The sequence below is a fragment of the Kryptolebias marmoratus genome, linkage group LG2 (genome assembly GCF_001649575.2).
Source record: "Kryptolebias marmoratus isolate JLee-2015 linkage group LG2, ASM164957v2, whole genome shotgun sequence".
Classification (NCBI taxonomy): domain Eukaryota; kingdom Metazoa; phylum Chordata; class Actinopteri; order Cyprinodontiformes; family Rivulidae; genus Kryptolebias; species Kryptolebias marmoratus.
Window position 1 is genome coordinate 2,755,616 of NC_051431.1, and position 13,594 is coordinate 2,769,209.

Sequence of the window (13,594 nt, forward strand, 5' to 3'; positions counted from 1 at the left end):
GACATGGCGGCCAGATAGTTTTGTCCTTCACATCACGAGGGGGGTGCACCGTTCCTGGAGGTACTGCAATACCAGGTCGATGCGTGGAGAGGACGGAGCAAGCCCCTATTCCATCTCCCTAGTCCAAAAATCAATTTAATATATGGTCCCCGGGTAGGGGACGTATCAGATATTAAACTGATAAGAACAGATACTACACTTGATCTTAGCCAAAAGGCCGAGAAGCGATACCACCAAACTGTCGGAGGAAACCGCCTCACTCTCCCCACCGCCATCCTGACTCACGGTTCGGAAACTCCATCATTTATACACATTTTTTAAACCAGTGGGATAAACTAGAACCGTATACAGCGTTCACGTTTTTTCCTTTAAGAAAATCTACGCGATCGTATCTTAAATCGAACGAGTTTTAGAAAATTAAACAAGCGTCGTCGTTACTTCCTGATCACGTGGGACAGTTTGGTCCAATAGAAAGAAGCGAAGCGCCAAATGCTTAAAAGCTCAAAAATCGACTTTTAAATATACAGCTTAAGCTAATAAAAGCGGGGTTAGGTTTTAGTTTATGCATTAAAAAGAATGACAAGTTTCATTAGCGATAAATAATACGTTTTAGCCCTCTAAACCTAAATAGCGACGGAGTTTTTACAGCGACCTCCTGTGGAAAGGAGGGTTAACTGCAGGACTTCAGGCTCTGCTTCGCTACACATAACAGAAAATATTCTTCAAGAAACACTTCAGATGATATTGTTCTTAAATAAACGCAGTCCTGAAAATTTACTGAGTCTTTAAACCAAAACATTAGGACCAGTGAGCTTAAATGCTGCTTGTTTTCCACCATAAACAAGAGTTTCTTCACACACGATCCCCGTGAAGCAGTGATTTGTATTAAGTTACATTTATTTTTATTAGGTAATAATTAGCAAACAAAATTTTTAGATGAGCATCAAAGGTGTAGAAAATTACAGTCACATAAAATTGAAACAAACTCCTTTTAAAAAAATGTCATCAACAAAACAATGAAAACATTTAAAATTTTTGGAAATAAATGTTTTTTTCATTCTATAAATTAAACTCTTTATGACATTTTAATTCCTGACCTAATGGAGCGTGTCATCGCTTTTATGATTACACAGAAGTAGAAAGCAAATTATTATTACTATTTTGAAAAAATAATTAATTCATTTATATTTTGCAGCTCTAAAGAGTTAATCATTAATTTAAATACAAAAAAAAAAATTTTTAAAGACTTATTTCCCACCTTTCTGTTGATGTGTAGGCATCTGCATGCAAAGATCATTTTAAATTTTATTTACCATAAAGGACTTTCTGTATGCTGATTGCAGCTATAGTTCTTCTTGTTTTAAATGATTAATATTTATTTTATTTCAATAAATACAGTATGAAGCTCAAACATGTTGAGACACCTGTGGTTCAGTCCTGAGTCCTGGTGCCTCATTTGGTGCTGGACTGTCTTCATAAGGTCAAAGGTCAGAGTTAGGTTACACAACAAACAAAAGAAAACAAACATCCATCCGTTTTCTTCACCTGCTTCTCCATGCAGGGTCTGAGAGAGATGGGCGAATATTCTTCTGAGGAGTGAAAAAAGAGCCAAAACCCCTGCTACATTTTTCTTTTAGCTTGACAACTTTCAGAAATTAAAATAAAGAACACCGACCGCACAGGGTGGCGCAGAGGGAGGGGGGCTTTTTGATCATTTTTAGCTTTGAGATGGCATTTTTACCGAGAATAAACATTTACCAGGCACATATATAGAAACACAAGAAGAAGAAGAGTTGGATAAATGAGAAGAATCAGAATCATTTTAGCTGTTTTATCTTTTAGCTCGTGTTTTTTAGCTTTACCAGCTCAGTTTCAGCTCTCAGTGCTCACGATGCATCTTAACAGAAAATCTAATTTCTCCAGTTTGTTTCAGAAACATGCTGTCACTTTAAGACAAGAAATGTCCAAATTAATGGACAAAAAGCAGCTCAGACAACAAACATTTAGTAGATTCAATAAACCAGAGTATATTTCTGTTTAACATCTTCCCATGCAGGAATTAAAAACATGATTTTTTCAGTTGGCAGCCCAGTACAACAAGCCTCTAACTCTAAAATCAGCTCTGTGTTTTGCATGCATGAACTTCCTGTTTGACATGTTTTACCAGGTGTGTCAGAACACGAGGACCCGCCCAGGTTTCATTTTCAGACCAGGACTTTAGGTTACAGAGTAAGAAGCTGTTTTTGTTCATTTCTTCCTTGAGGTGTGTGTGTGTGTGTGTGTGTGTGTGTGTGAGAGAGAGTGTGATCCGACTGAGGCTCAGAGTGTGTTTGCTCAGTAATCTCTGGCTGAACCTGTCGGATAGGTGTGTGCTGCCTTCATACCTGGAGCAGGTATGAAAAGAAATCCTTCACAGTCCAGACAGAGAGGTGGGAAACTTCAGCGCTCTGTGGATTCTGACAGACATTAGACACACAGATTTCTCTCACACACGGGGCAGAAACGAGGACAGGAGCCTGAGAACAAAGGAGAAGAGAGGAAAATGCTTCAGAATGTGAGATAACTCGGAGGAGATTCTTCGGCTGATGTTCAACAGATGGGTCTGCTATTCTAATGTGGCACTTCAGGCTCTGGGATGTAAAAGATGTTGCTGTTTTTCTCAGCATCATTCTCTGTTTGTGCCGCACAGGTAAGCTTTCTGACGCACTTCCTCTGCGTGTCGATGCAACAACCTGTATTAGTTTCAGCAGAAAGTCAAACAAACTGGGAGGGAAAACCCGACGTTTTCTGGAGCTTGCAGAGGAAACTTTGCTATTCAGGGCTGTAAAACCCAAATCAGGCTGCCCTGAAATAAAAAAAAACAGGAGAAAAGTTTAATCTGAGTGCATGTCGCCCGCTGCCTTTTAGAGTTTTAGACTAAATTCATCTTATGCTGAGAAATGACAGAAGGTCAAACCTCATAAATGATGTCCTGTGTTCTCTCATACATGTAAAATCTTGCAGTCAGAGTATATTTTAAGGATGACTCTCAGCTACCACCACACTAAATTTAAGCTTAATATCTGTAAAGCTGACTAAGTTATAGCTATTTTTGTGTTGGCTAAGATTTATTAGCTTTGGAGGCCATCTTGTATTGGGTTGACTCTAAATGTTAACGAGTTGTAGATGTACATCCAATCATTACTTTCTGAGAGTTTCACTAAATTCTGTCCAGTGGTTCAGGAGATATTTTGCTAACAGACAGACTGGATTGACGCCAGCAGTTTAAAAAGAAGGGAAGCAACGACTCTCAGCTACTACCACACCAGATCTGAAATCAGTATCTGTAAAACTGTCTGAGTTTTGGCCGTTTTGATCAGGTTGTCTGTGGCTGCCATCTTCTGAAACTCAGTGAAGGCACAGCTGGACAAACAATGAAAATTAAGATAATAAATGAAACTTTCAGGGTTCGAGAAGACTTTCAGCAACTGAAACTAAAAATGAAATCACCGGTCTCCGTTCTTAGTCAGCGCAGGTATTCTTCTTAGAGATTCTTTCCTCGTGTTTCATCGGACACCCGACCAGCAGAACCAGATCCTCCGCCGATGTTTAGGCAAATATGTTTACTGAAAAACAGACACAACTCTAAGGACAACATTACGTAACGACGTGACGTTTGTCAGAAAAACCAGCTGATCAAAGCATTTCTGTCGCTTCAGGAAATGAACTCAAAGAACGCCTGTCAGGTTTCTTTGGACCTCTGTGGCGTTGGACACGTTTCTGACGTGGCTGCTGTTATTTAAAGGTTGTAGAGAAGCTAACAGCTGGGGGGAAATATGCAGATGTGTTTTCTATCTGTTCATAAATGCTCACTCGTTCTGCCTTCATGGGTTTCTTTGAAAACCCCATGCCTTGTACTACAGGTAAGATAGTAACTGTTCATAACCTTTTAATAAAACTTCAATTCAACAGATTTGAACTGGACTTTATTTTATCTTAACCCAGTTAAAGCTACTGTCCTGAAATTAAACCATCAGAAGACATGTCCCCTCCTTTTCCTGCTCATGTTGAATCGGTGAATTCGTGCATCTGTGATTGATCTGACACATTTTTATTTTTCTTTCCCTGCAAGCCGGAGCCATCTCAGTCAGTTCTTCCCGGAGGAACCTCATCAGGTCGGTTCAGGAGGACGTGTTCTTCTCCGTGAACATCACCTGCAGCTGCATCCCTACCATCCAATGGACCTTCATGTCAGGGCTGGTGAGCCGCGACGTGGGGGCCTGGCAGCCAGGGGTGTTCACCAACATCACTGTGGATTACAGCAGCAGGGTGACGGCTGGTGAGGACGGCTCCATGGGGCTGTCGGACCTCCGGCTGCAGGACGCTGGGTTCTACGTGGTCACCGTGGAGGACTCGGCAGGAAACAGCAGGGATCTTGGTTTCGTCCTGAAAGTGAACGGTGAGTTCATCCAGCCCTGTGTGATTAAAGAAAGCACAGAAACGTTTTAAAACACTCCTGATTTCTCTCCTCGAATGAGTCAGACTTAAAGTGGTCCAGATCAGTGGTTTTCTACAATTTCTGAAGGTCTTTCAATGTGTTTAATTTATTTTTCTACCTGAACAAGACAAAACATTCTGCAGTGTTTCAAAAACGAGGTGTCACGCCTAAAAAGAAACTTCTAGCAAATGTACACTTTCCTGCATTTACCAAAGAGGAAAGAATCTGACAGGACCTGAGAGATGAACAACTGGATGTCAAGTTTTCAGCCAACGGGTTTTTGGGACCGTTGGTTCGATTGTTGAACCTCGGATCCAGGAGGAGCCGAGCTGAAAGGCAAAACTCTGGATTTACTGATCAGTCTACGGTCCAACCCTCTCCTGTGGTCATGAGGTCTGGATCAGGACTGAAAGAACCAGATCCTGGATCCAAGAGGCTGAAATGAGCTTCCTTCGTAGGGCCTCAGCCTCAGAGAGGAGGTGAGAAGCTCCATCATCTGGGGGGAGCTGCTCCTCCTCATCGAAAGGAGGCAGATGAGGTGGTTCCTGTCTGCTTCTCTCTGGAGGTTTCCAGGCAGATCCCACTGGGAGGAGAACCCAGAACTCGTGAGAGGCTTTATGTATCCTCTCTGGCCTGGAAACCTTGGGATCCCCCAGGAGGACCTGGAGCGGGTCTCTGGGTCTCCGAGGAGACGCAGGTCTGGGTCTCCCTGCTGGACCTGCTGCCTCCACGACCCGACTGCAGATAAGCTGGTGATAAAATCCTATTTTATCTGTGGTGTTTCTCAGAATCAGCTAAAAGAACATCAGAATGAAATGAGTCTTTTAAACAGGTTGATGGTAACAGAGATAAGAATTTAAAGATGGTTCCAGTTTCTTAGCCTCTTTTATCAGTTAAAAAGCTTAACAAACAGACACATATATGCCTCTATAAAAGGTCAAATACTGATGAAAAGTGAGTAAGAAAGAGAAGAAACAACAAACATTAAAAGACCTGATTTAAAAATCGTTGGCTCATTTTCTGTTTCGCTTTAAAGAAGTCATCAAAGGTTTTCAGCACCTTTTAGCAGCAAGTACAGCCAATCAGATGAGAAGGAGTTTGATAAAAGAAGAAGATTTAACAGGCATGATGGACAGCTGTTTGTGGACACGTTCAGTTAAAAACAGAAAGTATATTCTGACATTCATGTCCACACAGCACTTCCTGTTGCCAGCAGCTTTCCCTCCTTTTTAAAGTCTGTTTAGTGTCAGAGCTGCCGGCAGAAACCTGCGTCACAGGGTGGATTTGTTGTTCCTGCATGAAATGGTTGAGTTATTCACTGCTGCTGCAGACTGACCTTCATCCACCAACGTTTTCTGTACATTTTGTTCCCGACGGCTGAGATGATCACCCTAAACTCAAATTACAGCAGGAAGCTCAGACGAAGGGTTTGTCTGTCTGTTAGCAAAATATGTCATGAACTGATTTAGCTGATCAACCTGAGCCAACGTGAAAATGACTTACTGTCACTTTTACAGACACTGACCACATAAGATCTTATATTTTATGTGCATTTCTTTAAAAAAATGCTACTTTTTAAAGAATAGAGAGCGTTAGTGTTGAACTGAAACAAAGACTGAAAGGAAAAAAGTAAGGTTGTGTAAATGATAAAGATTTCATTTAACTATTTAAAATGAGATGAAATTGCAGAATAAAGTTTAAAAGAATCTGTTTTTTAAAGAAACTTCCAGTTTTCTATCAGATCAATGATAGATGAAAAAATAAAATATAAAACTTAAAGGAATGCATATCTGATCTGTTAGAGCTCAGAGTATGTTTAGGGATGACTCCCAGCTACTACCACACCAGATTTTATCTCTTTATATGTAAAAAAAAGACTGAATCTACAGCTGGAGGTTAACTTTGACAGGTGTCTGGTGTTTCTGTCCTCAGAGGTTCTGTACGAGGATCTCCAGTACCTGTCTGTTACCGCTTTAGCTCTGATGTGTCTGGCCGGACTTCTCATGCTGCTCGTGTGGCTGCTGCACAAGGCCTGCAGGAAGATACGAGCGTGGAGACGCAGGAAACAGATGCCAGGTAAGGCTGAGCGGTTTGGGTTTCTGTCAGATTAAAGGTAGTAACCTTGATTAACTGAACACCTGCAAATGCTGCTATTTTATCAGAAAAATCAGTCAAATGCTTATATTTCTATAAACATGTCTGAATTGAAGTGGGGGTGTAAATAGTTTGACAGATAAATGTGACTTGGTGTTACTGCTGCATGGGTGTGTTAGGAGTACAAAGGTTCAAGTTCCATAATAACTTTTTATACAAGTCTTTTGAGTGTTTATGTTGACAAAGTCTTATCTTTTTCTGCAGAAACTGATGCGACAGAGCTGCAGCGCCTTTGACAGACTGGGACAGCTTTTTTTAAACACGAGTTTCCACAAAGAAACCCCTGCATCACGTTTACATTTTATACTGAATGTACTTTTAAATTCACTGCAAACGACACCAGAACGATGTATATAAGTCACCAATCACGATGGGAAATATTACATAATGTATTTATTATAAAATAAACATACTGTTTGATGTTACTGAGAACGTGCAGGAGTCAGAAACTTATTGAGTCCAGTAAAAATAAAAACAACGAGGTGTTTATCTAACATTTAAACTCAAAGCATCATTTCAACACGAGTTTAGATATATACAGAGTTTTGTTTTGTAATTCTGCGTTGACCTGTTTGGGGTTTAAACACCAACAATGACGCCGGCAGCTGGAAGGAGTTTATGGCAGTGTTGAAAAGTTAATGAGTTCTTAAATGATCCATTTTCTGACTCCAGAAGCTGTTTTTACTCCGAGCTGAGCCTGAAAGTCTTTATCCTGTTTGAGAGCTGCCCTGAAACTGTACAGAATATAAACGGGGGGGGGGGCTTCATCTAAGGACAGGGAGTGAGAGCAGCCATGAGCAGCTCCATCTTGTAGACGAAGTTACGTCCCTCCATCTTGCTCCAGTGCACCTCTTTGGACGGGCCCCTGAGGTGGCTCCACTTGGCGTCCTGGATGACGTCGCTCTTCGGCAGATCTTTGACCTGACTGCGGGGGAACTGGACCAAAACTTTGCAGCCGCTCTCCGGCCCGTTACGGACTGCCAACAGACAGAAACAAACTCTACATTAATGAAAATCTGCTCCTGCTAACACTTGAGAGAGTAAGATTTCAGGTTATTTTCAGGACAATCAGTATAAATTTGTTTTATTATGAGCACAGATCAGGGCTGAGTTGTTAAAAATGATCCCAAACCCTGAAGATTTCATGGAGTTTCGTTAAATCCATTATTAGGAAATGGAAAGACGATGCCATCACAGCAAACCTTCCAGGAGGCTAAAGATAACCCTGATGGAACTGGAGACGGGAGGATCTGTCCACAGGACCAATAAAAGCTGCACCGAGCTGAGCTTCATGGAAGAACGGCAGAAAAAAGGAAACATTTGAAGAATAAAAAGCTGGACTGTTTGGAATTTCTTCCCTTAATACATGGAAGAAGGTGCTGTGATCAGATGAGACCAAACTCAAGCTTTTAAGCCATCATGAAGCTGAGAACACCATCCTCACAGTGAAGCATGGTGGAGGCAGCATCATGCTGCGGGGATGTTTTTAATCAGCAGAGACTGGGAAACTGGTCAGAGGTAAAGGAAAGATGGATGGAGCAAAATACAGAGAGGGAAACCAGACAGATCTGAGACTGGGACGGAGGTCCACTTTCCAGCAGGACATTGAGTCTCAACAGCTGGAGGAGAACCAGTTTAAGGTTCTGGAGCGGCCGAATCTCTGGTTTGATTTAAAGATTTGGACAAAGGCAGCACCCGTCCAACCTGAAGGAGCTGCAGACGTTTGGACATGAAGGACAAACAAAAAGTCCAGAAGTTAGAGACCCCATGGTGGAGGTGGAGACAGACGGGGGGCTGAATACATATGAACACACCATTTTCTTTTAGAATGACTTAAAACAAGCCATTTTCCCCAATTTAACTTCAATAATCTGGAGTATTTTTTGTAGAATTATTACCTACAAACCAATGAAAATCAATTTAAACTCCAGTCTGGACGGAAACAAAATAGAAAGAAGGGAGGGATGAATACTCTAAAAAAGCTGTAATGTTATTTTATTTTTCCCCTCATGCTGAACATCAAAACTTTTATAACTTTCAGGTTATTTCAGCACTTATTTGGAGCAAACTCAAATAACTAAATGCATTTAATTTTTGTATTTTCCTGTGAAAAGGCTGTGCTGGGTAAAATGGGGCTGAAGTATAAAAGTATAAAAGACAAAGAAGGTCCTAACGTGTGTTTTAAGGTGAGGGAGAACCTCTTCGTCTCACCTGAGACGGCGTACTCTCCGTTGGGAGAAGCGACGGTGATGGCGGAGGCGTTTCCGATGCTCTCCACCGGACCCAGGCCGACGTGGTTGCTGAAACTCAGCACGTGCCAGCCCATCACTTTGGCGAGCTGCTGCACCGCGTGCACCTGATGCTGTGACATCTGCAACAAGGTGCGCCGTCACACAAACAGCTTCGAGAGAATCCAGTCCCCTCCTTAAACAAAGAAACAGGGTGCTACCTGTGAGAGGAGGAAGTCCTGCAGCTCCTGCTCCTGGTGAGACAGCGTGATGACCCGTCCATCTCTGTGCACGACCCGGATCTGCTCCACTCCGATGTTGAGCTGCAGCTGGATGGATCTAAACACAGAAAACATACAGAGCTTTTACGGGAGCGACCATCAGCAGGGATAATCAGACATACTTCCTGCACTACTCGTCCACTTACTTGCAGATCTGCTCGTAGCCATGCGAGGTGATGAGCACCTTCACACTGGACTCATAAACGTCGTTGATATTGGACCAGTGAGCCTGGATCTGCGGGTCTTCGATCCGGCTGGCCAAGCTGTCGATGGTTCGAGCTGTCCTGGTAAACAAAAACATGAAAAGTGTAAAGTAAAATCTGAGGCAGGGATTTGTTTAACATCTTAATATCAGCTCTGCAGAAACAGGAGTTTTTACCTGGAGAGAAGAATCTACATTAAAGTCAGAAGTCGTAATTTCCCAAGCAATTTGTAATTTATCAGGTTCTTTAAACAAAAGCAAAGATCTGATCTGCTGTGAGATTTTCTTTGTCTAACTTCCATCATCATCATCATCAGAGAGTTCATGTGAACTCAAAAACTCATCTTTTTTTTATGTACAGATTAAATATACATAAAATACACAGATATAAAAATTATTTATCTTGGAAATCTGCATTTAATATTTTAACAGTTCCAATTCTTAAAATAAAGTGGTTTAAAATGTTTAAAATCCAAATTTCTCTTAGAGCTGTGAAACAAAACAATAAGGTCCGCCACCTACTGGCCACACGAGACACTGCAGATTTGACTGATAATATTAACATATAAATTGATGCAGTTCTTGTATAAACTGACCAGACCGTTTGCTTTACTGCTCAGAGTTATTTGAGCTGCAGTTACCTGCTGCGTAGGAAGATGTGTTTGGCCTGTTTGATGATCTTCTCCAGCAGCCCCTCAGTCTGCTGCAGGCTGGAGATTTCAGCCTTGTCGTACGCCATCGGGCCCGCCAGGCGGAGGCGTTTGTGGCCGAACGGAGCGCTGGCCGGATGAGGCATGACCACAGAACTCAGCTGCTGCTTGTGGAACTGCGACAAGGATGTGAAGTTAGGTGACTGTGAATGAAATGAGCCTCACACTGATAGTGGATCACCTCCAACACAGAGAGTAAATCTGCACTGTTTGTTTATGAACTGTGTTTTGTACAAATGGACATTTATGACTTAAATTATTCATCCGTGCCAATAAAACAAATTTATAAACTATGGACACAGATCTGCAGATCCTTATCCTGCAGTAATGACATCTTTAAACCACTGGGTGCCAATTTTTCAACCAATAGGACAAATTTTTCACATCACTTTTTAGCATTAGCCCACCTCACCTGACATAGTAGGATGAAAGAAATAATTCTAATTTTGTGCAACCTAAAACAACCCCCATCCAAAAAAAATCAGAGGAAAGTTGAGTCAGGTTCAAAGACATTTCACGTCTCACCTCTCTGATCATTTGATGCAGATTGTGTTCCAACACATAAAGATGGTCGTCCGGTTTGGGTTTCTCTGGAGAAGCACGGCTGTTCTTCTTCTCTCCCGTGGAGTGGCACAATGAGATGGACAGCTGCAGACCTACAATAACAGGAAAGAATCACAGAGAAGGTTTGTGCTTGCCTTCAGTCAGGAAAATAAAACCAAAGCAGAGTGTTTGCTGGCAATGTTTAACTCAAGCTTTGGTCAAATAAAAGAGTCACAAATAAACACTAACAGTCCCTAAATGTGCAACAAATAGAAGAACAAACATCCTGTCTCTGTTCCCAGTCGAATGTGGTCATGACAGATTCTGACCTGGGAAGGGCTGCGAGATGATCTGATTCTTCACGACGATGTGAGGGATCTGGGATTTAATCTGGACAGCTTCTCTGGACAGCTGGGCAAAGATTTCCTTGCAGAGCAGAACGTTCTGAGCCGCCTCCAGTTTGACGTGCCACGGCTGCGTTCCTGAGCATTAAAACAATGTAAAGAATGCGGAAAGTTATTTAACCAATAAAGTGGTTGATTTAGTTTGAAACATTTAGCATGGTTTAAGAGTTCTGTGTGCCGAACGAACCGGCTTTGTTTTTTTGTGGTCTCCTGAAAAGGTTGACCGTTCCTAAATCACCGATGTCTGGAGCCTGTTTCTGGATGGAAACCTGAAGAAATAAACAAAAAAAGTGTTTGTTTCTTTGTTTTGTTTTTTTTTATCTCTAACATTCAGTGTTTCAGAATCATTTTATTAATCTTCTCTTACACTGATTGATCACATTTCTACTTGTAAAAAATGCAAGAATTACACAGGATCACATTTTAAAAGGGAAACATGAATATTCAGATAGTATCAAACCTTGATATAAGCCGATCCCTCCAAGTCACTGGGGATCTGGACATCCAGTGGACAGTAGTCCTCTGGGATCTTTTTATCTAGATCAATATCTGTGTTTTTGATCACCTCAAATGTGCCGTGGTGAGGAAACAGGGAACCTGCATGGACGAAAACGTTAACTAGAAGGTTTAAAAGGCATTCAAGTTTTGTTAAAAATCCCTAAGAGGCCTTCTTCTCACCGGCGCTCCGGTAGCTGAGGTCTCCCAGAATCTTGTCTCCCACTTTGCGGAGTTTCCACTGAGAGCGAAGCCGAAGCAGCTCAGCGTTGAAGTCCCGCTGCCTCCGGTTCTCCTGGTTCTCTGCGACAGACTTACTGAGCTTCTCTGCTCCTTTCATGAGGAGCTGTGCTGCCGTGGCCAAAGATTTCTTTTTACTGATGAGCTGGAACACCTGGGGCGTCTGCAGACAGGTGGAAAAACGAAGCACAGATCTCTTTAGGAAAGATTACAGCAACTATTACTGAATGTTTTATCATTAGAAGAAACCTTGTTCAGTGTTCTCCACAGGCTCTAGATGATCAGAGAGGTTTTTTAGAGTCTTACCTTGCCAGCAGACGGATCCTGGGAAACTGGATCTAAGGCCATGTACTTCTTCTCCTTCACCACGCTCAGAACATCATACAGAACACACATCTCTGTCAGGGCGCTGCGCAGATTGTTTCGCACCGAGTCCCAGGGCCACAAAGACGGCTGAAACTTCACTGTGCCTAAAAAAAAATAAAACAAACAAAAAAGGCAAAATTACACGTTAAATGAATCAGGATTGTATAAAGTTAGCTCATATTGATGAAAATATCAATTTAAAATGTATTTACTGGGATTTTTTATGAAGCTTTTGCTTTTAAGTTTGCAATACTTTAAAAAATAAGAGAATTACAAAAAAATTGTATTGTGATGGAAAATTTTTATTTTTTTATAGAGGTTCTTCATCTAAAATATACGTTTTTAAGGCCCCAGATGTTTGTTAAAGAATGTAGAGCAATCTGTTTGCTCTAATAGATCATCAACTACAGCTTAGGGAAAAAAAAGTAAATCTTTTTAATCTGTTAAGGACGATGTACCATCTTCTTCCTCGGGCTCCTGCTTGCCCCACTCTCGGTCCCTTGGCTCGCCATCGACCCCGTCCTCCTCTGAGTCGGACCCCTGGCTAAAATCAATTCTTTGTGCCAACTTTGACAGGTTCTGGGACATGGACAAAGGGGGGACATATGTCTCTGTGCCATCCAGAGCCACTTCCTGGACCTGTTTCTCACAGGAAGACTCGATGCTGATCCTCACCGCTGTACCGCCAGACATGATGAGACGAAGGCTGAAATGAAGAGGAGAAACAGAAAAAGTCATGTTTTTCACTTGATTGGTGCCAATCTCACCTTAATCTGTTAATCCGACATCTTTCAAAGCCTGGTTAAATACAACAAGACTAAATTAGATGATGTAATTTGGATTATAGTCAGACTTGTAAACTTTTAAAGTAATCTTAAGCAGTTGCATTTAACTTTCAGATTATGTGTACTTTTTTTCTTTTAAGCATGACTTTTTTAAACACACCTCATATACTATGCCCACAAGGATAGGACTGAAAAATGAGTGTAAAAATAAACAAAAATAAAACTTCAGAAAGCCTGAAAAACTGATCAAGAAACTGATGTTTGATTGAAGCATGAAGCATAGCTAAAAACTCTGGTTCCTTCTTGTAAGCAAAATGTGAAGAATTAAAAGATTGTTCAAGATAAGTTACTTCGTATATAACACGTTTACATTATTTAATAAAAGCTTTAATAGATTGTACTCCTCAGCTGCATTTCATCGTTTTCCTGCGACAAGATATAGCAACATTTAAGCTAGCTTCAGCCTTTTTCACTAATCGACTAAATAAAATAAGAACACCAGAGCACAAAAGAACAGTTCGAATGACAGCATAGAGCTCGACTCAACTAATCCTCACCTCTAGTGTTCAATAGACGCAAGTATAAACGTTTTTTCACTGAAAGTAGTCGAAGTTAGTAGCGATTCGAGCGGCTCATTCTTCGCTGTGAACGCAGAAACCAGTGGGTCTGCACCATTTAGAAACCGGCGCACTCAGCGGCGCGTCGAGGA

At 41.5% G+C, this 13,594-nt stretch overlaps 2 protein-coding genes and 1 non-coding gene across 3 annotated transcripts; 1 reads left to right on the top strand and 2 right to left on the bottom strand.

Annotated features, from left to right (window-relative positions):
* Nucleotides 1-38: 38 nt before the first annotated feature.
* LOC112451477 lies at nt 39-229 on the bottom strand. The gene has a single exon (XR_003040302.1). It is a non-coding gene; the product is annotated as a U2 spliceosomal RNA (small nuclear RNA).
* A 2,023-nt stretch (nt 230-2,252) lies between these two features.
* LOC108248559 (V-set and transmembrane domain-containing protein 5) lies at nt 2,253-7,060 on the top strand. The gene is made up of 4 exons (XM_017437413.3): nt 2,253-2,689; nt 4,112-4,438; nt 6,410-6,553; nt 6,836-7,060. The coding sequence occupies exons 1-4, from the start codon at nt 2,614-2,616 to the stop codon at nt 6,865-6,867; spliced, it is 579 nt and encodes a 192-aa protein (XP_017292902.1). The 5' UTR covers nt 2,253-2,613; the 3' UTR covers nt 6,868-7,060.
* A 34-nt stretch (nt 7,061-7,094) lies between these two features.
* Nucleotides 7,095-13,591, bottom strand: med17 (mediator complex subunit 17). Its single transcript, XM_017437412.3, has 13 exons — nt 13,443-13,591; nt 12,559-12,806; nt 12,041-12,204; nt 11,678-11,897; nt 11,460-11,596; nt 11,187-11,268; nt 10,925-11,077; nt 10,578-10,708; nt 9,984-10,168; nt 9,287-9,424; nt 9,081-9,198; nt 8,843-9,002; nt 7,095-7,608 (listed from the first exon to the last, which is right to left on the bottom strand). Exons 2-13 carry the CDS (start codon nt 12,791-12,793, stop codon nt 7,400-7,402), a joined length of 1,932 nt encoding a protein of 643 aa, XP_017292901.1. The 5' UTR covers nt 12,794-12,806; nt 13,443-13,591; the 3' UTR covers nt 7,095-7,399.
* Nucleotides 13,592-13,594: the final 3 nt, after the last annotated feature.